Source organism: Neophocaena asiaeorientalis, unplaced genomic scaffold (genome assembly GCF_003031525.2).
Source record: "Neophocaena asiaeorientalis asiaeorientalis breed wild unplaced genomic scaffold, Neophocaena_asiaeorientalis_V1.1 scaffold190, whole genome shotgun sequence".
In the NCBI taxonomy this organism is placed as follows: Eukaryota; Metazoa; Chordata; class Mammalia; order Artiodactyla; family Phocoenidae; genus Neophocaena; species Neophocaena asiaeorientalis.
This window is the reverse complement of record NW_020175017.1, coordinates 7,949,305-7,972,176: the sequence shown is the minus strand read 5'-3', so window position 1 is coordinate 7,972,176 and position 22,872 is coordinate 7,949,305. Positions and strand designations below refer to the sequence as shown.

Genomic DNA, 22,872 nt, shown 5'->3' with positions numbered 1-22,872 from the left:
AAAAAAAAAAAAAAAAAAAAAAAACCCCAAAACAAACAAACAAACAAAAAAGTGGTTAACAGCATTTCTGGGTTTCCGGGATCCAAGCCATGTTATTGCCTTTCTTTGCCTGATTTGTTCCTTTCTAATTTGGGCGCAAGATTCTATGATGAAAAATATATTGTCTTTTTGCTTTTCTTTCAGCTGTTCTCTGTGTCTGTCAGGATATGATATGAAAGGGAAGGGGAGTGGGATTAAAAAGAATATAGCTTTTTGTTCTACCTCGTAGTTTAATTTCTAAACTATCTTTTTATTTTTTTAGTTTTTATTAAAGTATAGTTGATTTACAATGTTGTGTTAGTTTCAGGTGTACAGCAAAGTGCATCAGTTATACATATAATTTCTAAACTATCTTTACCTGAATAAGATCTGTTTCCCCAAAGCCCAGGCAAGATTTAAGAAATAACTTTATCCTGTGAGTAAATATATTCTGCCTGGGGTATTTAGTAGGAAAATCTACTTGGAAATATACCTGGCTGCTAGAGAACATGTCTTTAACTTGTGATTCTAGATGGTTGAGAATTCTTTAGTGAAACTTTTTCAGTTGATACTGGGCTATCATTTTGTATTTCCAGACAAAAATAGGTTATCTTCTTCCTCCTTCCCCCTGCTCCTCTCTCCTCTTCCTCCTCTGTTTTTCTCTTTCAAGCTGTATAGTTTTCCATCCTGTCGAATGACTATAATTTAATTACTTGTTCAGTCTTCTGTTAATAGATATTTAGGTTGTTTCAGACTTTTACTACTGCAGAAATGCAACAGTGAATCACCTTATACATTTGTAATTTCTCACATATTCTAACACAGCTGTAAGATTCCTGCAGATTGAATTGCTAGGGCAGTGGAGATGTATCAATTTTGATTGGCCTTCATGGAAAATTTATCAGTATACACACATACTGATCAGCAAAGTATGAGAAGTCTTGTTTCTCCACACCCTTGTGTTCCAATGTGTCATCAAACATTTTGATCTTTGCCTATCTGAAGAGAAAAATGGAACCTCGGTATAAGGTTAGCTTACCATTTTCTTAATGGGTAGGTCAGGTATCTTTCCATAGCTTTAAAAGCCACCTGTATTTCTTTTCTGCAAAGTGCTTGCTTCTGTCTTGCCCATTTTTCACTTGAGTTATTGAGGTTTTTAAACTGATTTTGTAGCAGCTCTTTATTTGAAAAATTGTGATTTGAATTTCAACTTTTTGAGGCTTTTCTCCTTATGCACATTTTAAAATAGTCAAATATATCAAACTTTTCTTTTATGGCTCCTGGATTTCATACTTAGAAAGGCCTTTTCCTTTACAAGATTATTTAAGAATGAATAAACACAAATACAAGCCTCCTTTTGCCCCCTACTACTTTTGTTGTTTTTCCTTTACATTTTTGATCCATTTGGAATTTTTTCTGGTATAAATGTGGTAGGGTTCCAACTTGATTTTTTTTCTTTCCTTCAGTTAATTACCCGGTTATGTCAACACCATTTATTTAACAACCCATCTTTTCTCCCATTTGTTTGGGATGCCACTTTCATCAAATATCAAATTCCCATATATATTTGGGTCAGCTTCTGGACTTTCTATTCCTATGCATTAATCTGTGCACATGACCACACTGTATAGACTATTGTAGTTTTGTAACATGTCTTAATATGTGGTAGAGCTAATCCTTAGAACTGGGATTTTGGCTCTTTCTTTATAAACTGTCAAGGGTAAATATTATAGGCCTATGATAAAATATATTAATAATGTTCCCTGGGGCAAAATCGTGTTTTTTATATATATGACAGTCCCATTACTAGTGTCTTTTAAACATTTTTGACCACAACTCAAGTACAAAATACATTCTATGTAACAACCCATTTTATAACTGACAAAAACATTTACATGCTCTTGCTACATGTGTTGGACTGCATTTTATGTTAACTTATTTAATCATGACCTCAAAAATGCTGGTTGCAACCTATTAAATTGATTTCATGACCCAGTAATTGGTTGTGACCTACAGTTGAAAAAATACCTCATTCGATTTCCATTTCAGTGAAATCCCAATAGTCCCTATTAGTCCTTTTTGGAGTGGGGAGCAGGAGAAGGAGGGTTATCTCTCCCTAAATAAACTAGGGAGACTACATCAAAGCAAGTAGGATTTCTCAACAAAAGAATTCATGAACGGCATTTGCATTTCTCTCCCATTTTGCAAGTACCTTGTAAGGAAGGGCAGTAGTCTTGATTGGCATGCCTTCTTAAAAACATAGGCCACAGCTTATTAATGTGTACTGTTCAGGAAAAGGAAAATCTGTTACAAGGCAGGTGCCAGGAGGTTCAGGTCCATGTGAGGACTCTTCTACCATCTTCAAACAGAGTTGTTTTGTTGTCTTCTGGCTTTTAGGGTTCCCAACTTGGTTATTGTTGCTCTGTTCCACTATACCTCAGGTGAGAACATGGATTTCTAGTTTTCCAATCCAAGTCTACCATTTACTAGTTATGTGATTTACTTGACTTTTTTGTACTTTAGTCTCCTAATCTGTTAAGTGGGGAAAATGATAATATTGATACCATTGATAGGGGAATAAAAGAGTTAAAATATGGAAAGCACTTAGAATTCTTGTTTTTCTGTATTTTTGTGATCTACATAGCACATGGAAAGCACTGTAAGTATCTTTGTGTTATTATTATTATTTGGCCTGGATGTTTATAGGATTTTTTTCTTCAACTTCAAAATTTAAAATTTTGTGGGAAGAGGACTAGGTGAATTTTTTCATTAAGTTTCCTGGAATCTCATGCATCCTTAAAGACATATTTTTGTCTTAGGAAATTTTTAAAAAAATGATTAGTTCTCATCTTTTTGTTCTGATTTATTCCTGAGAGCACCTTATGAGGCTTAAGTTGGATTTCTGTTCTCTGTCCTTCATATCTATAATGTTCTTTCTCTTATCTTTTTGTTCTTTTCCTCTTCATTCTAATAGAATTTTTCTAAGTTTGTGCTGCATTTCACAAAATCCATGTTCTTGTGTATTACTTCCAATCTCTAATGCTTTCAATGAAGATTTTAATTCTGTTGCATTTTGTTTTTTCTTGCATTTCTGTTTTATTTTTACCAGATACCTTTGCATCTGTTACCATTCTTTCCCTAAAGCTCATTGCTCTTTCTTTACATATGCAATTGAACTTGTCCTCTTACATTTAGAGGACAATAATACAATTTGTCCTCTGCCTATCCCTTGAGTTTTTGGTGTTTCCCAGGGCTCTGGGTTCCCACAGCTTCCTTCCTCTTTTCCTACTCAATCCACTCCCCCTGTTCATTTTCACCCCCTCCTCTGTATGCCTCTCTACCACGTGTATGCCAGTGACTCAACAGATCTGTATAGCTCCAGTCCTCGCGTTCTCACTGAACCCCAAACTTCCTGTTGGGCATCTTCCTGAGTAACGTTCTTTCAGTGACAGGATAAGAGTGGTAAACTATTTTATTCTTTGTCTGAAAATGTTTACTTGAATGGTAGGTTAACTATAGAGAATTTAGTATTTTCCCTCAACACTGTGAAGATAGTATTCCATTGTCTTCTGGCCTCTGTTTTAGTCACTGTTGAAAAGTTTGCTTTTGGTCCAATCTTTGTTCCATCTCCATCCACCTTGTTGCTCTTAAGAATTTTTTTTCACTTCTGTTGTTTCATTATCATGGGTATGTATGAATGTATTTATTTTTCCTGCTTGGGATTCACTGAGCTTCCTGAATCCAAGGTTTCATGTCTTGAATCAATTCTGAATAATTCTCAGGCCTTATATCTTCAAATATTGTTTCTCCTGAAATTCCTATTAGACTTTTGTTGGGTCCTTTCACTCTCTCCTCCATGTCACTCATCTCTTTATCTCTCCGAATTGCATTCTGGGTAACATCTTCAGATCTATCTTCTAGTTCACTATTTCTCACCTGCAATGTGTCTGTTCTCTCTACCCATTTGTTGAGGGGTTTCCCCCAAATGTTTCAATAATTTACAGAGCATAAAATTGACCCATTTTAGGTATACAGTTCAGTGACTGAGTAAATCTATCACTTGTCTGACCATCACCACAATTCAGTTTTAGAATACCTCTGTCACCCCAAAAAGTTTCATCATGTCCTTTTGAGGTCAGTCCCTACTCCTACTCTCAACTTCAGTCACCACTGACCTGCTCTCTGTCTCTGTAGTTTTGCCTTTATTAAAAATTTTGTATATATAGAAGCATATATTCTGTAATTTTTTTGGTTTATCTTTCACTTAACATAATCTTTGTTTTTGCAATATATTAGATTTAGTTTTAAACATAATGGTTTTTTTTTGTATGCCCACAAAATTTTTATTTATTTATTTATTATTGGCTGTGTTGGGTCTTCGTTTCTGTGCGAGGGCTTTCTCTAGTTGCAGCAAGCCACTCTTCATCGCAGTGCACAGGCCTCTGACTATCGCGGCCTCTCTTGTTGCGGAGCATGGGCTACAGATGCGCAGGCTCAGTAGCTGTGGCTCACAGGCCTAGTTACTCTGCGGCATGGGGGATCTTCCCAGACCAGGGCTCAAACCCGTGTCCCCTGCATTGGCAGGCAGGTTCTCAACCACTGTGCCACCAGGGAAGCCCTAAACATAATGTTTTGAGTTCATGTTGTTACATGTATCAGTAGTTCCTTTTCATTGCTGAGTAGTATTCCAGTGGATGAATATACCACAATTTATTTATTTACCAGCTCATGGACGTTTGGGCTTATGTCCATTTAATTCCATTTATTTTGGAATTTTAATTTTAGAGCTTCTCTTTGAAATTTTTCTCTTCATTTTTTCATGGTCTCTGTATTTTCTTAAGTTAAGATTCTTCTTTTATGTTTTAGTTATTTTTATACTTATTCTTTTCGTTCTTGTGTTTCTTGCCTAGAGAAGTTCCTTTAGCATTTGTTGTAAAGCTGGTTTGGAGGTGCTGAACTCTCTCAGCTTTTGCTTGTCTGTAAAGGTTTTAATTTCTCCATCGAATCTGAATGAGATCCTTGCTGGGTAGAGTAATCTTGGTTGCAGGTTTTTCTCTTTCATCACTTTAAATATGTCCTGCTAGTCCCTTCTGGCTTGCAGAGTTTTTGCTGAAAGATCAGCTGTTAACCTTATGGGGATTCCCTTGTGTGTTATTTGTTGTTTTTCCCTTGCAGCTTTTAATATGTTTTCATTGTATTTAATTTTTGACAGTTTGATTAATATGTGTCTTGGCGTATTTTTCCTTGGATTTATCCTGTATGGGACTCTCTGTGCTTCCTGGACTTGAGTAACTATTTTCTTTAATCTTTTATCCTGAGTTCTTTGGGCTCTAATCCTTCTGTTGTGTCAGAGGACTCTCACACATAGTGGATTATTTACTCTGTCTTTTACAATTTTTAATTTGTGAGGTCAGTTTTAGAGGGGTTTGCTTTTTCTATGAGAACTCTTTTGTTGTCTGGATTGTTGATAGTGTCTTTCCAGAGAAGTTTTGTGCTTGCTTCTGCCAAATGTCCCAGAGATATTACTGGAGCAGAACCAGTTTTTATGTAATTTTTCAATGGAACATGATGATTTGTGTCATATAGTTTATCTAAATTTGTGCTTCAAACTTACTTAAGATACAAGCCTGGAGTTTCTATTTCTTTCTTTTCTTTTCTTCTTATTGTTATATTTTTGGCTGCGCCACACGGCATGCAAAATCTTAGTTCCCCGACGGAGGACCGAACCCGTGCCCCCTGCAGTGGAAGTATGGAGTCTTAACCACTGGACCACCAGGGAATTCCTGGAGTTCCTATTTCTTAAGAGATTTTTTTTTTTTCCTACTTAGACCCCTAGTAGAGATAGAGAAGCTGGTGTATTATGTTTGGACTTCAATGTGCTCATTTGTAGAGGTTCTTCTTTTACTGTGCAGTTCACTTCTAGTTTCCCCCCTCATTTGGGCCCAAGGTTTGATAGGTCTCCAGTTCCCCTGGGGGTATCAAAAGCCAAGCCCCTGTTTGCTGATACCCAGTCCATTTCTGTTTTTTGCTTCCTTCCTGGACAACATTAACATCACCTCTTATCCTTACCATTCTGATTTTCAGATCTGGCTTCATCTCTGGCAATTAGAGATATATTTCACTTCCTTTCTTAAAAGTTCACCGCGTATTAAGTATTTTTGTCATATTTTATCCAGCCTTTTTAGATATTCCTAAGAGGAAGGGTTTTTTGTTTGTTTTTTCATCTTACTGGAATCAGAAAATTCACATAAAATTTTAAGTATTTTTAAATAGGATTCTACATGATAGTAATTATAATTACTGAATAAAAAAACAACTAAAATATAACTTGCTATTAAATTATTATGAACTTTCTAAAATTATTAGTTATGAGGTTGCAGTGACATTTTCCAGACCTGTGACTTAATTTTTCTCAGGCTAAGTTAAGGCAGTCATGCTAGTGTTCTTTCTATTGAGGATTCATTTGGATCCCATGGTTTTAAGAAGGCACATGAAGAAATTTGGCCATTTGATGCACAGATGCATTTTTTTACTGTTGTTCCCATGTTTAGAACAGTGCTTCTAACCAAAATAACTGGTATTCCCCTGTTTTTCCATATCCACTGTGACTAAAGCCAGTTGTTTTGATATTCCGTTTCTTCTAATCTTTGGAAAATATTATCTGATGTTTCAGTACATTGGATATAATTGACATGTTAAGATCACTGCTTCTTTTATGAAATACAGTTTTGAGTATATGTTATTGTAGTCCTCCTGGTTCCCCTTAGTTGCTATTCTAGAGTAGGAAATGAAACAAAATAAATGAGAGAGATCTGTTTTTAATTTCCTTGTGAAATTTGTATCAAAGTCTCAGAGTAGAAGTAAACTGTCAAAAACATATAGATCGTCATCCCCAAAATTTGAAAAAATTTAAGCTCATCTAAGTGGAAAGCTAAAAAAGAAGTTAGTGTCTCTTTGCATATCATTTGTTGAGAAAAACCAGTTGCTTAACCTGTTTGTTTTCTCATCCATAGTGTAGAAGAAATAATAAATATAAGAGTCAAGTTATACTGCCACGTATGTTGTGAGAGTTATTTATCATTATGAAGGCAGCTTTTTGATGGCAGGAGCTGGAGTCACCTCCATTCTAGATCTCACGTATCAAGTGTAGTGTATAAGGGCCATTCTTTTATTTCTCTTTCTTGCTATTCATCTTTGGATCTTTCTGCTACTCATTTGTGATTAGGTAACAACCACAAATCAACAAATATCAGTTCTACTTCATTGTTTCTAATAAGAGGTTGGATAAGACAGGGGTCTGCAACCCCTGGGCCACAGACCCCTGTTAGGAACTAGGCTGCTCAGCAGGAGGTGAGCAGCAGGTGAGCAAGCGAAGCTTCATCTGCTGCTCCCCATCGCTCCCATTACCACCTGAACCATCCCTCCATTCCCCCAACCCCATCCGTGGGAAAGTTGTCCTCCCTGAAACCAGTCCCTGGTGCCAGAAAGGCTGGGGACTGCCGGCCGATAAGATAAAGAATTTAAACTTTTGATTAGCTGTTTTAGAATTGTTTTTTCATTTATTTACTCTTTTCCATGTTGTAGCAATAAGCAAGTTTTTTTTTTTTTTAATTTAAGCTCAAACTATAGTTACATAAAGACTTTATACTTATTCTTTGAGTTTCCAAATTGCCTAGTTGTTAATCCTCAAACATGCCAAGCTCTTTGGTGTTTCTTTTTTTTTTTTTAAATAAATTTATTTGTTTACTTTTGGCTGTGTTGGGTCTTCATTGCTGCATGCGGGCTTTATCTAGTTGCGGCGAGTGGGGGCTACTCTTCGTTGCGGTGCACGGGCTTCTCATTGCGGTGGCTTCTCTTGTTGCAGAGCACAGGCTCTAGGAGCACGGGCCTCAGTAGTTGTGGCACGCGGGCTCAGTAGTTGTGGCTCGTGGGTTCTAGAGCGCAGGCTCAGTAGTTGTGGCGCACAAGCTTAATTGCTCCGCGGCATGTGGGATCTTCCCGGCTCAGGGCTTGAACCTGTGTCCCCTGCATTGGCAAGCAGATTCTTAACCACTGCGCCACCAGGGAAGCCCTCTTTGGTGTTTCTTAAGGGCCTTCATGGTTCTTTCCTCTGCCTAGAGGGCACTTCCCCCACAGGGAGCATGGTTTACTCCCTCACTTCATTCAGGTCTTTGTTCAAAAGTCACCTCATTAGAAAGGCCTTCACCAAATCTAAAATAGAGAGGGACTAGGGAAGGTGATGCTAATACCCTGCCTGGCTTAATTGTTCTTCAAGGCACTTTTCTCTACATGAAATTAAGTATTTGTTACCTTGGTATTGCTTGTTTCCTTGGCTAATATAAATTCCTTGAGGGCAGGAAATGTTTTCACTTTTCTGTTCCTAGGAATAAGAACATTATTTTGCACATACATTTGGTACTTAATGAAAATCTGTTGACTCACTGACCAAGTGAATGTATTATGAATTTGTGGCCTAAGGGTGAGATCTAGCCCATATTAGTTTTTTTGTTTGAGTGTCTTTGTGTTTTACTCTTTTAAAAAGTTATTTTACATGTTTCAAAAATCCAGATTTTTAAATTTTCTTTCGAATATCAAATCTGCTAACCCTGGGTCTTTATTTTTGCTAACCCTGTGTCTTTATTTTTGTGTGGCAACAATTATCTGGACCGAGCACTGGACTGTTTCCTTTATAAGGGACCTCCATTCTCCAGTTTGGTCACAGCCGTCACCTCCTTCTGTAGAATCTTCGACAATGAGATCTGAGTATTTGATAATTATCATTTTGCCGCTCTTATGTTTTCTTAGACTTGGCCTGTTTTACCTGTTTATATCACCTGCCTGGTTCCTGTAGTCATCTGAGTTTACAATTTCTTTTGTGCAGTTTTTATAATTCCTATGCAGTTAAACTTCTCAGATTTAAACTTAAAAGTATAAAATGAGTTAAGACGATTGAAGTTGTGACAATTATTGAAGGAGATATATGTTGAATTTATAAAACCTGTATGTTACAAAAATGAAGAACTCCCTTTAGATCAGTGAGCACATGAAAAGATGCTCAACATCATTAGTCATTAGGGAAATGTACATCAAAACTGCAGGGAGATACCTCTTCACACCCACAAGCATGACTATAATAAAAAAGACATACAATAACAAGTTTTGGTTGAGGATGTGGAGAAATTGGGACCTTCATACATTGCAGTTGGGAATGTAAAATGGTGCGGCTACTTTGGAAAGCAGTCTGGCAGTTCCTCAATGAGTTAAACAGAATTAACACATTTGGTAACTTGACAGTTTCATTCCTAGATATATATACCCAAGAGAAATGAAAACATACATCCATGCAGAACTTGTACACAAATGTTCATAGCACCATTTTTCATAATAGCCCCAAGGTGGAAATAACCCAAATGTTCATCCATTAATGAATAAGTAAATAAAATATGGTATTACCATACAGTGAAATATTACTTGGCAGTTAAAAAGAATGAAGTACTGATGCATGCTGAACATGGTTAAACCTTGAAAATATTATGCTGAGGGAACTTCCCTGGTGGCACAGTGGATAAGACTCCACGCTCCCAATGCAGGGGACCCGGGTTTGATCCCTGGTTTGGGAGCTAGATCCCACACGCATGCCACAACTAAGAGTTCTCATGCCACAACTAAGGAGCCTGCATGCTGCAACTAAGACCCAGTGCAACCAAATAAATACATAAATAAATATTTTATTAAAAAGAAAGAAAATATGCTGAATGAAAGAAGTCAGTCATAGAATACCACATATTTGTATGATTCACTTTATCTGAAATGTCCAGAATAGGTAAATCTATAGAAACAAAGTAGATTGATTAGTGGTTGCTGTGTGGTAGGTGGGGGAATGAGGATTGACTGCTAATGAGAATGGAGTTGTTTCTTTTTTTCTGTCAGTGCTGCATGGCTTGCAGGATCTTAGCTCCCCAACCAGGGATTAAACCTGGCCCCTCGGCAGTGAAAGTGCGGAGAGTACTAACCACTGGACTTCCAGGGAATTCCTGGAGTTTTTCTAGGAGGGACAGAATATTCTAAAATTAGATGGTGGTGATGTGGCACAATCTGTGAATTGTACATTTCAAACTAGTGAAGTGTGTGGTATATGAATTATGTCTCCATAAGATTATTTTTTTTAATTAAAACTTTTATTAGTAGCCAAGAAACAAATGATCAAAAGGTTGGTGGATTTTCATACCCCAGATCATAAGCCAGTCTGCAATCAAGTACAACTCTGGCAGTAGCCCTAGAAAGAAATGTTCTTTGCTTAAATTTACCATCCATTAAAACAGCTAAGCCTGCATATTTGTATTGCCCTATGCCATAGTTAGTGTGCTGTCTCAGTAGGTCAACTCTTTCTTTTTCACGCCTTCTCAGCGTGGTCTATTCAGGGCTTTTGTGTGCAATGACATAAATTTGTTTAGTTTGGAAAGTGAGTATCTTGAGGACCCACTGGAAGTATTACAAAGTAGTAAAAGTATTACTGACTTTTACATGACTAGTAACATATTTACTAAGCAGAGCTTTAGTAATGGGGAAAAAACAACAACCACCCAACCTCTTGGATTTTTCTGTTTGTCTATTAGAAGACATGGATTGGGAGGATAATCTTTGGATGAGATTATATTTTACACATCCTGTGATTGCACAGAGGTTCCTGAGACTCAGCTTTGAAACAAAACTTCTCCAGTATACCCTCTTCCATTCTGTGGTTTTAAGGGATTTCCAAGAGTGGTCAACATAGAATATCAGAACTGGAAGGGGATTTTATAAGCTATCTATTTAGTTTAACTCTTCATTTTTACAGATGTCCATTTTTCCAGTAATACTGAACTACCTTAGTTTGTCATTACTCCTGAAGCGAATATAATGAGTACCAAGAGCAGCACCAAGATGATAAATTGGAAGTATAATGGGAAATCTTTTAATGTTAATTATTAGTGAAACCTGAATTTTAGAAATATAATGCACTTGTTTTCCTTGGTTCGTTCAAACTGAAACAAGAAATGGTCATGTTGTATGTGAACTGTTTTAATTTCCTTGATAGTTTTATTTCCATTTATAAAAAATAGTATTCCCATTCCAACTAATAGTTAGTTTTGATATGAATTGGAACTTTCTAAACATTGTATAGGAAATATATTTGAGCAGAGAAATTTTAAAACAAAGTGTTTTGCTGAGTAGAAGGGAAAGAGGATGGTCCCGCACAACTGTAGTCGGCAGGGATAGAAAAGCTAAAGAGTCAAGTGACATATGAAAGCATGCATATGGACCAATGGTTATCTTAAAGGTGAAATATTTATTACTATTAGGATTTTCTTACTTTTGTTTTTTAATCAGCTTTATTAAGGTATAATTTACATATAAAAAATTTGCCAGTGTACAATTCAGTGAGTTTTGACAAATACATGCAGTTGTGTCACAACCTCTATAATCAAGATATGGGACCAAGTATATCATCCCCCAAAAGTTCCCTTGTATTCATTGCAGTCAGTTCCCTCTCCCTCTTCCTGGAACCATTAATCTGCTTTCCGTTGGTATAGTTTTGCCTTAAATTTCATATAAATGAAATCATACAGTATATATTAGCCTTTTATGTCTGCCGTTTTTTTAATTTAGCATATACTTTTGAAATCCATTCATGTGTTTGTGTGTATCAGTAGTTTCTTTTTATTTATGAATAGTATAACATTGTCTGGACATACCACATTTTTTTCCATTCATTCACCAGTTGATGGACACTTGAATTGTTTCCAGTTTGGGACAATTACAGATAAAGCCATTATTAACATTCACATACAAGTCTCTGTGGATGCATGTTTTCATTTCTCTTCTTTCAATACCTAAAGGTGGAATTATTGAGATATAGGATAAATGTATGCTTAACCTTGTAAGAAACTGCCCAATTGTTTTCCATAGTGTGGTTGCATTTTGCATCCCATTAGCAATATTTAAAAGTTCCGATTGCTCCACATACTTATTACGGTCAGTCTTTTAAATTTAGTCGTTCTGGTGGGTGGATAATGATTTCTCAGTGGTTTTAAATTTGTATTTCCCTAGTGACTAATAATGTTGAGTGTCTAATCATGTGCTTATTGGCCTAAAGAGGCCAATAACCCCTTACAAAGAGGGTTCTTCCTCTTTGTAATTTTGATACAATGATATTATCTAATCCGCAGTTGATACTCAGTCACAATTGTCACTGGTCACAATAATGTCCTTTGTAAGTTTCTCCTTCCCCCAGATCCACTCCAGGATTACACATTGGGTTTAGTTGTCATGTTTCTTTGGTCTTTTTTCATCTGCAACAAAAATCCCAGTTATCTTTGTCTTTCTTGGACCTTGATTTTTTTGAAAACTATAGACCTAGTGTTTTGCAGAATGTCTGTCCGTTTGGGTTCACCTGATATTTCCTTATGATTAGATTCAGGCTATGCGTTTTTGGCAAGAATATCACAAAAATGCTGTTGTATCCTTGTCAGAGGCATCGTATCAGGAGGCATACTGTGTGAATATTGGTGATGACTGTGTTGCCCAAGAAATTTTTGCCTATCCTGATGTTATGCAGAATTCTCTTTTCTTCTAGGTTTGGCTCTTAGGTTTAGATTTCATAGTTTTTGCTTTTGGGTTTAGACTTAGCTATAACAATAATTTTTGAGTGTGATATGAGATCGGGATGGGGGTTCGTTTTTTCCTCCAACTTTTTCCCTTGTTAGTTTTCTTACTTTTCTGTTTCTCTGATTTGACTATTATTATTATTACTTTCTTGAAATTTATTTGCTCTTCTTTTTCTAGCTTAAAGTGAAAACTTGGATCAGTGATTTTAGACCTTTCTTCTTTTCATGTAATCATTTAAAGCTAAGTATTGCTTTAATGCAGGCATGAATTTTAATATTTAATATTTTACTGTCACTTAATTCAAAATATTTTCTAATTTCCTGTGTAATTTTCTTTTAACCCATGGGTTATTTAGAAGTATTATTCAGGAATACTTGAAACTTGTCTAGATATCTTACTGCTGTTGGCTTTCTGTAGTCATTGCACCAATTTACATTCCCACCAACAGTGTACAAGGGTCCACTTTTGTGTGTGTGTGTGTATGTTAGAGTAATCAGCAAACATACTTTTTCAGATTTTAATATTTCTAAATGTATTGAGCCTCATTTTATGGCCTAGAGCTGTGGTTTGTCTTGGTGTTCCATGTGTACTTAAAAGGAAGAAATATTCTGCCATTGTTGGATATATTGTCCTTTAGATATCAATCAAGTCAAAGTGGTTAATAGTTTAGGTCTTCTCTATCCTTGCTGATTTTTTATCTACTTGTTCTATCAATTACGGAGAGAAAAGTTGAAACTTCCATCTATGATTATAGACATTTATGTTCCTCCTTTCACTTCTGTCAAGTTTTGCTTCATGTATTTCAAAGCTCTGTTCTTATTTATGAATATGATTTCCCCATATATTGATTTTGTTGTCATTACAAAGTGTACCTTTTTATTTTTTGTAATACTCGTTTTCTTAAAATCTATTTTGTCTAAAATCAGTGTTGCCACTCCGACTTTCTTAAGCATACTGATGCATGATATGTATTTTCTTCCTACTTTTCACTTTCAGCTTATCCATATCTTTATATTTAAAGTACATCTTATAAACAGCATTTTTGATAGGGTTGAATTCAAATATTTTAAACAAATGGGACTACATCAAATTAAAAAGCTTTTGCACAGCAGAGGAAACTGATGACTTAATGAAAATGCCGCCTACTGAATGGGAGAAGATATTTGCAAACAATATATCAGATAAGGGGTTAATATCCAAAATATACAAAGAACTCATACACCTTAACATTAAAAAAACAAACAACCCAATTAAAAAGTGGGCAGAGGACCTGAATAGATGTTTTGCCAAAGAAGACATACAGGTGGCCAACAGGCACATGAAAAGATGCTCAATGTCACTGTCACCAGGGAATTGAAAACAAAGACCACAATGAGATATCACCTCGCACCTGCTGGAATGATTATTATCGAAAAGATAACAAATAACAAGAGCTAGTGAGTATGTGGAGAAAAGTGAACCCTTCTACACTGTTTGTGGGAATGTGAATTGGTACAGCCACTATGGAAAACAGTATGGAAGTTCCTCAAAAACTAAAACTAGAACTACCATATGATCCAGCATTTCAACTCCTGGGTATTTATCCAAAGAAAACGAAAACACTAATTTGAAATGATATATGCACACCAGTGTTCACTGCAGCATTATTTACAATTGGCAAGACATGGAAGCAACCTAAGTGCCCATCAACAGATGAGTAGATAAAGAAGATGTGGCATGCATGCGTATATATATGTATATATCACAACAGAATATTAGTCATAAAAAAGAATGAAATTTTTTCATTTGCAACAACGTGGATGTACCTAAAGGGTATTATGCCAAGTGACATAGTCAGACAGAAAGACAAATACTCGATGATTTCACTTTTATATGGAATCTAACAAAACAAATGAACAAACATAACAAAATAGAAACAGTCATAGATACAGAGAACAAACAGGTGGTTGCTAGAGGGGATGAGTACCGGCGAGAGGAATAGATTAAGGGAGATTAAGAAGTACAGACTTCCCGGTTACCAAATAAATGAGTCACGGGTATTAACAGTACAGTGTGGGGAATGTAGTCAATAATATTGTAACATCTTTCTATGGTGGCAGATAGTAACTAGACTTATCATGGTGATAATTTTGAAACATATAGAAATATCAAATCGCTATGTTGTGCATGAGGAACTAACATACAGTTGTAGTTCAACTGTACTTCAAAAACAAACAAGCAAAACAAATTCACAGAAAAAGAGATCAAATTTGTGGTTATCAGAGACGGGGTGGGGGAAGGGCAAATTGGATGAAGTTGGTCCAAAGGCACAAACTTGTAGTTATTTAGATAAATAAGTACTAGAGATATGATGTATAACCTGATAAATATAATTAACCCTGCTGTGTGTCAAATGTAAGAGTTGTTAAGAGTGTAAACCCTAAGTGTTCTTGTCACGAGAAAATTTTTTTTTCTTTTTAAAAAAATTTTGTGTATATTAAGGTGATGAATGTTCATTAAAGTTATTGTGGTAATCATTTCATAATGTATGTAAGTCAAATCATTATGCTGTACACCTTAAACTTATACAGGGCTGTATGTCAATTATATTGCAATAAAATTGGAAGAAAAAACAGCATTATATAAACAAAAATGCTTATAAATAGCATTTTTGATAGGGTTGAATTTAAATATTTTATTTTGCTATTGTTTTATATTTATCCAAAAAATTTTTTTTGGTTCCTCTATTCCTACTTTCATGTTCTTTTGGGTTAATCAAATTTTTAAAAATATTTCATTGAATTCTTCTGTTGGCTTTTTATCTATGCCTTTTCCGTATTATTTTTAAGTATGTGAGTTGGAATTATAATATGAATCTTTAACCTAGTCCACTTAGAGTTTAGGTTACACCATTTCACATAAAATGTAGGAACCTTGTAGCAGTAGAATTCCATTTACCAAACACTTCCTGGTTTTTATGCTATTGTTGTCATACATATCACACCTGCATGTTTGATTTATCTTTGATTTATCCTGCTTTGTATTTTGTTTGCATTTATCCTGCTTCGAGTCTGCTCTGCTTCTTAGATAAGTTATATTTTTCATCAAATTTTGGCCATTATTCAGATTCCCTTTTCTATTTTCTCTTTTCCTTTCCATCCTCTCCTTTTAGACTCGAATGACACATTTGTTGGTCTGTTTGGTATTGTCCCACAGGTTACTAAGGCTTTATCTTTTTCTTTCGATCTTTTTTCCTTCAGTTGCATAATTTCTGTTGCTCTGTCATTTGTGTTCACTGACTCTTACTTTTCCCATCCCTAATCTGCTGTAATGTCCACCCTGTGAATATTTTATTCCACATGTGTGCCTTTTGGCTCTAGAATGTTCATTTTTATAGTTTCCATTTTCTGTTTTTTCCGTTCTTTCCATTCATTATAACTATATTTTCCTTTAAATTCTTAAATCTATTTATAGTAGCTACTTTAAATTTCTTGCCTGCTAACTCCAGCGTCTGGACCTGGATTGATTTCTGTTGACTTTCTTTTCTCTTATTTTTTTTTATTTCCTCTCATGTTTATTATTTTTTAAGTTGTATGTTAGACATTGTGAGGGGCATCTTGCAAAGGCTCTGGATTCTATTATCTTCCTCTGGAGGTTATTGATTTTCTGCTTTACCAGACTGTTGAACTTGGTTAGACTTAGAGACTCCAGACTCTGCCACTCTTGCAGTGGATAATAATTGAAATCTTTGTTCGAGTCTTTTAAGTCTTTCATCTGTTGTTTTTTTTTGCTGGGCTCCTTGGAGTCTCCTCCACGTATGTACAGATCAAGAGTTAGCCAAGGATTTGGGCAGATTTATACACAGATTTTTGCAGTTCCCTCTTTTCTAGCATTCTTTCTGTAACTTCCCAGCCTCTCTGGCAGCCTCAAACTCTTCTGATTTCTCAAACCAGTCAGTCTGTGGCTTTCTGCTTGATTTCCAGCTGCCCCTGCCAACCATGCTGACTAGAGAGTGCCCTCTGGCAAAAAGCCACATACAGGCAAATTTCTCCTGCTGCAGTTCACTTATTATCTGGTTATCTGTAAATAGATAACAAACCACCTTAAATGTAGTGGCATTAAACAGAAAGAGTCGCCTATTATTATTATTATGATTATATCATCTCATGGTTCTAGGGTTTGACTAAACTGAGTTGTGTGATTTTTGCTTGGTCCTTCTACTGTTGTAATTAAATGAAGGCTAAGGTCATCTTGAAATCTCCCTCACTCTCTAGATCTGATGGTTGGTGTTGGCTTTTGGCTGGGACTCAGTTCGACTGTCAGGTAGAACACCTTTACATGACCCATGACCTCTGCCTGGGTTTTTAATGATGGTTGGGTTCAAAGAGCAGACATCCTAAGAGGGAGAGCCAGATGGAAGCTGTATTGCCTTTTAATACCCAGCCTTGGAAGTCACAGAGTGTCATTTCTGCCACACTCATTCATTGAGGCAGTCACAAAGAAAAGCCTCTATTCAAGAGAAGGGAGTTAGACTCTACCTTTTGAGGGGGGAGGAGTGTCAAAGAATTTTCAGACATGTTTTAAAACCATCAAACCTTCTTTCATATGTTTTGTGCCCTCCAATTTCTGCTTGCTTTTGGTCATTCTCTAGCACCTTCAAATAGTTATTTTTTATATAGAAAATATTATCTGGTAATCCATTACAGACTACTCCATCATTACCAGGAGTGGAACTCCCTCTCCTCCTTTTCTTCCATCCATAGCACTCATCACATTTGACATTTAATATATTAACTTGTTTATTTTGTGTCTCCTTCCATTAAAATACAAGCTCCATTAAGTTGGGCTTTTGTCTCTTTGGTAACTGCTGGGCGTATAGGTGGTCAACAAATTTTTTTTCCCCAGAAGTTAAATATAGCAAGCACATTGCTGTTTATTCCTTCATCTTTTCTAATATTGAAAAGCCTTGTTATATCCAGTTTTTACTTATGAGCCTAGCAAAAAATATGTTACATGTCTTATTGTCACCACTGCAATAAAATTACAATGATGGAAGCAAAACCTGTGTCTCAATGTAGCCACATTAACAATTTATGGACACCATGAACAACAGTGCCCATTTTCAATAGAATGAGGCTTTCAACAAATGTTTGTTGAATGAATGGATGAATTTTCAACTCTTCAAAATAGCCATAAGTAACCAAATCCTCTTGATGACAAGAGAGGAGTACAAGTTATAGAGTCTTGTTTTTTCAACATGGTTGCACTGATAGACTGGCATATCTGAGATCCGCTTCTCCTTGGCTTATAGAACAGGACATAGAGATTTTTACATTTTATTCTCATCTGACTACCATGTGTGTCAGTGTAGCAGACTAGATAACTGGTTACAGATCAAATGAAATACCATGTGAAGTACTTTGTGAAGTGTAAAACACTATGAGATTATAAGATGTATCAGATAATTACATGCAGTTGTATCTATTAGGCTGGTCTTTTCAGATTTCATTTTGAAAGCATCTGTGTGTGTGTGTGTGTATTTTTAAGGGATGAATATTTTTACTTACCAGAACAATAATGAAAGTCATAGCAGTGTGTTTATAATAAAGACCTTACTAGGTTCTTGTTAATATTTTATCTGACTTTTCTTTTTTAGGAACTTAAGAGATTTCAGAACTTTGTAAAATACCATCCTCCTTTTGATATTGTCATTGATGGGCTCAATGTTGCCAAAATGTTTCCTAAAGCTCGTGAATCTCAAGTTGTAAGTACAAGTTTTATTTTGTTATTCCAAATCTCTAGAAATATTTATTGTACCCATTTGTGATCTTCCTTGGGTCTCTTAGTTTCCCATTTTACCTTCCTCTAAAAATAAGTTCCCAAAAGTGACCAACCAGTCATCTAAGATTCAGTGTTTTCATCTCTGGCAAGTAAGTGGTTCTTACAGGCAGGGCAAGAGTAAGAGATTAAAGTCTATGTAATAAAGGGCCAGTTCAGCCCTTTTTGTGTAACCTTTAGCTAACCTTCTCCTAGGTCTCTACTCTTTGGGGTTACTCTATCTTGTCCCTGTGGATCACATCCCTCCATTTGAAATTTATCAACATATACTATTAAGAGATATTAATCATAACTCACATTTGTGTTTTTCCAAACATACTATGTTCATAAATTAACCTAAGCAGTTCTTTTTTTTGTAAGGTAATTGTTTGTTCTGTCAATTTCTAAGTGTCCTAGTAGTTTCTAATAGGAATATCATGATTTTTTTATAGCACTAGTGAGCAATTATTTTAATCCCCATTTTTACAGATTAGAAAATTAAGGTCAATTTTGTTCAGTAAATCCTTAGAAAGCAGTCGTAACATCAAAAGTTGATTGTAGAGAGTTCCTGGGTTTCAGACTTGTGGCTCTTATTGCTGGCAATCTATGGCCATTCATCTGTAGTTAAACTATTATTTCTTAAAAATTACTGCCAACTTAAAAGCTTTTTCTCAGAGATGCTACTAGTCCAATTTGACCATTTGTACTCAAAAAAGCTTACAGCTACTAACAAAGGACAAGGTAGATTTATAGAAATTTTTTTGTATGCCTTTCCTTTACGTTTGTGCCTACATTTTTATAGTCAAGTATGTACTTTTTCTCCTTTATTATTAAAAAACACAAAAGTAAGTTGAAAATATTTCTATCTCTTAGGTACCTGAAGGGCCCTTTGAAGCAGTAACATTGACAAAAGCAAAGCCAGAATAGGAAGCATGAAATTATTATCACTAATGCATGGTACAGCTCAGAATCAGAAGAGTTCATTCCCATCTAAACTGTGAGAATGAGAAGTTTCCTATTTGTTTACCTTCTATTTGACTTTCAGCTTCACACAAAGCACTAAAAATTGGCTTGCCGGAAATATATAGCCCAAATGGGAATAACTTATGCAGGTACCATGTTGAAGATGATGTAGTAAACACATTCCCTGGCATTGTGGGAGAAAAATGTGCACATTTTTAAAGATTTTAGCAGATTTTGGCAGAGAGGCAGAGATCAAATGATGGGCCAGGGAAATCATAGGCATCTGCCACTACTTTTAGCTTTTACTCTTAAAATAATTTAATGTAAGCCATAGATTATGTGACAAGTAATTGTTATTACCCAGCTTTTCAGAGCACTGTTATGTGTGGTAGTGCACTGGCATTATATGTGGGAAATCTCAGCTTGGAGACTCAGAGACGCCACCTGAATAGCATTTAATAGCATTTTAAATAGCTTTAAAGTAACATTTTAGTTTAGAAATTAAGAATGGGCATTCTGGAACCAGAATTTTTATATTCAATCTACCACTTTTAATTGCTTTCATAGTTTGAGCAAGTTATTTAACCTATCTGTGCCTTAGTTTCCCAATCTGTGAAATAGGCATAATAATAGTACCCATCTCTTAAAGATGTAGTGAAGAATACTTGGCACATACTAAGTACCTAATAGGTGTAACTATTACTGTGATTACTATTCAAAGTAACTTCCCAAATGGAACCGTAACTCTTGCTTTTAGCAAACCCGTTTGGCAGTTTAAGATTTTCTCCTGTTGTGTCATCCATGTCAATGGAGCTAAAAGAAAATACAAATCTCTGCCTTAGTATTAGATTTAGTATTACTGTTTGACTCTAGTTGAGGTACTCAAACAATACTTGATTGAAAATTGAAGCCAGTACCATCAAAAACTTAAGAAAAATTTAAAATTTGATTTTAAGAAATGTTATTTTCTTATGATTATAAAAGTAAGGCCTGGGCTTCCCTGGTGGCGCAGTGGTTGAGAGTCCGCCTGCTGATGCAGGGGACGCAGGTTCGTGCCCCGGTCCAGGAAGATCCCACATGCCGCGGAGCGGCTGGGTCCATGAGCCATGGCTGCTGAGCCTGCGCGTCCGGAGCCTGTGCTCCGCGGCGGGAGAGGCCACGACAGACAGTGAGAGGCCCGTGTACCGCAAAAAAAAAAGTAAGTCCTGTTCCTTGTAGAAAATTTGGAAGTTACAGAAAAGAAAATCATATATAATCCTAACATTCAACAATTATCACCGTCAATGTTTTATTTCCTTGCCGTATTTTTCTATTTTTTTTTACCTAATTGGGCTCCAACTGTGTAAATAATTATATATCTATAATTACAGTTGTTGAAAGCTCTCAGTAAAAATGAAATTATAAAAAGAATAGGAGAAATCATGTACTTTTTAAAAATATTTGAGTTGGAAGGACATTTGAAGCATATATAAAATTCAGGAACCCTAATGGGAGGAATAGAGAAATTTGCTAGATAGTAAAAAATACTATTAACATTGTTTAAAAATAAAAACAGGGCTTCCCTGGTGGCGCAGTGGTTGAGAGTCCGCCTGCCAATGCAGGGGACATGGGTTCGTGCCCCGGTCTAGGAAGATCCCACATGCTGCGGAGCGGCTGGGCCCGTGAGCCATGGCCGCTGAGCCTGTGCGTCCGGAGCCTGTGCTCTGCAACAGGAGAGGCCACAACAGTGAGAGGCCCGTGTACTGCAAAAAAATAAATAAATAAAAATACAAAAATAAAAACAAACTGAAAAAAATTGTTTACAATACATGTGACAAAGGGCTAATTTCGTGACTGTACCAAGGTCTCTTATACGTCTATAAGAAAAAGATGAACCATGCAGTAGAAAAGTGGCTTAACCCTATTCATAATTCTAGTTATGCAAATTAAAATGTTTGTCTTCCAGACAGGCAGAGGTTGAAAAGTTGGTAGTATCCAGTATTTTGAATGGTTTGGAGAGGTAGGGAAGAGAGTATCAGTAACAATATTTTTTTGGTGGGTGATTTGGCAATAACTTTGGATGCCTAAAAGGTTGAAATTCTACTCTTAGAAACGAATATATTCACATTACTATATAAAGATATGTGTCCAAATATGTTAGTTATAGCATTGTTTGTAAGCAGAAAAGTGTAATCAACCTAAATATCTGTCAACTTAGGACCTGATATATGTTGAAACATCTATTTTAAATGAATGAGGGAGATCTGTATGTACTGATGTGGAACGATACCCAAAGTTAAGTGTAAGAAAAAAGTTGAAGAGCAACAAACTGAATATGGCCCCACTTGTGTTAAAAGCAAACCAAAGGATTACCCATATATAAGTGTTTGTTAGGTAAGTTTGTATCTGACTAGAAAATTTCTAGAAATTACACATAAAAACTTAACAATAGTTAACTTTAGCAGTTGGGGATAGAGTATAAGACAATAAGAGGATTTTACTTTTTCATTTATGTTTTTAAAATTTTCTTTACAATGAGTATATATTACTTTAAAATTAAAAAAAAAGTCACCATCAGGAAAAGTAAAAAGGCATTCTTGGTAAATATTCTAAAATAACTGTATCTTATGGATTACCATAATTTTTTAATCATTTCCCTGTTGGTGGGCATATTAGATTGTTTCTCATTTTTCACCATGGTAAATAATGCTTGGAAGAAGATCTCTGTGCACATTTCAGATGATTTCCTGAGAATGGATTCCCAGAAATAGAACTCTTGAGTCAAAGGGTAAGGATATTTTTAAAGGTCTCACTACATATTGCCAAATTGCTTTCCAAAATGATTGTAGCAATTTATACTCCCACCAACAGTGTATAAAAGTGCCCAAATAGAACACATTTCTTCAAAGTTGCTTATTACATGATTGCCTCAATTATTTAGTTGCATTTGTGCCATGAATCTGCTACGTGAAAAGCGCTGGACAATTTTAACCCAGATTTCTTAGATCAAACATTTCTAAAATTTGTAAACAAAGTTTAATAAAATAACCCAGAAAGGAAATATTCTTGACCTTCTCATTTGTCCTCATTCTCTCTCTCCTTTTTTTTCTTTAACAACTCTATTGAAGTATAATTGCTTTACAATGGTGTGTTAGTTTCCGCTGTATCACAAAGTGAATCAGCTATACGTATACATATATCCCCATATCCCCTCCCTCTCGCGTCTCCCTCCCACCCTCCCTATCCCACCCATCTAGGTGGTCACAAAGCATGAGCTGATATCCCTGTGCTATGCAGTTGCTTCCCACTAGCTATCTGTTTTACATTTGGTAGTGTATACATGTCCATGCCACTCTCTCACTTTGTCCCAGCTAACCCTTCCCCCTCCCCATGTCCTCAAGTCCATTCTCTATGTCTGTGTCTTTATTCCTGTCCTGCCCCTAGGTTCTTCAGAACCATTTTTTTTTT

At 35.9% G+C, this 22,872-nt stretch overlaps 1 protein-coding gene and 1 non-coding gene across 8 annotated transcripts in view; one reads left to right on the top strand and one right to left on the bottom strand.

Moving 5' to 3' along the window:
- The window catches only part of PRORP (protein only RNase P catalytic subunit), a 118,140-nt gene that overhangs the window by 33,175 nt on the left and 62,093 nt on the right, over nucleotides 1-22,872 (top strand). For 6 of the 7 annotated variants that reach the window (XM_024762052.1, XM_024762049.1, XM_024762053.1 and 3 more), the window contains exon 5: nucleotides 18,302-18,409. The exons of the other annotated variant lie outside the window; for it this stretch is intronic. In XM_024762052.1, the coding sequence (XP_024617820.1) occupies nucleotides 18,302-18,409 (108 nt within the window). The remainder of the gene's footprint in view (nucleotides 1-18,301; nucleotides 18,410-22,872) is intronic. 7 annotated transcript variants of the gene reach the window in all.
- On the bottom strand, nucleotides 17,650-17,783 carry LOC112411179 (small nucleolar RNA SNORA1). Its single transcript, XR_003005582.1, has one exon. It is a non-coding gene; the product is annotated as a small nucleolar RNA SNORA1 (small nucleolar RNA).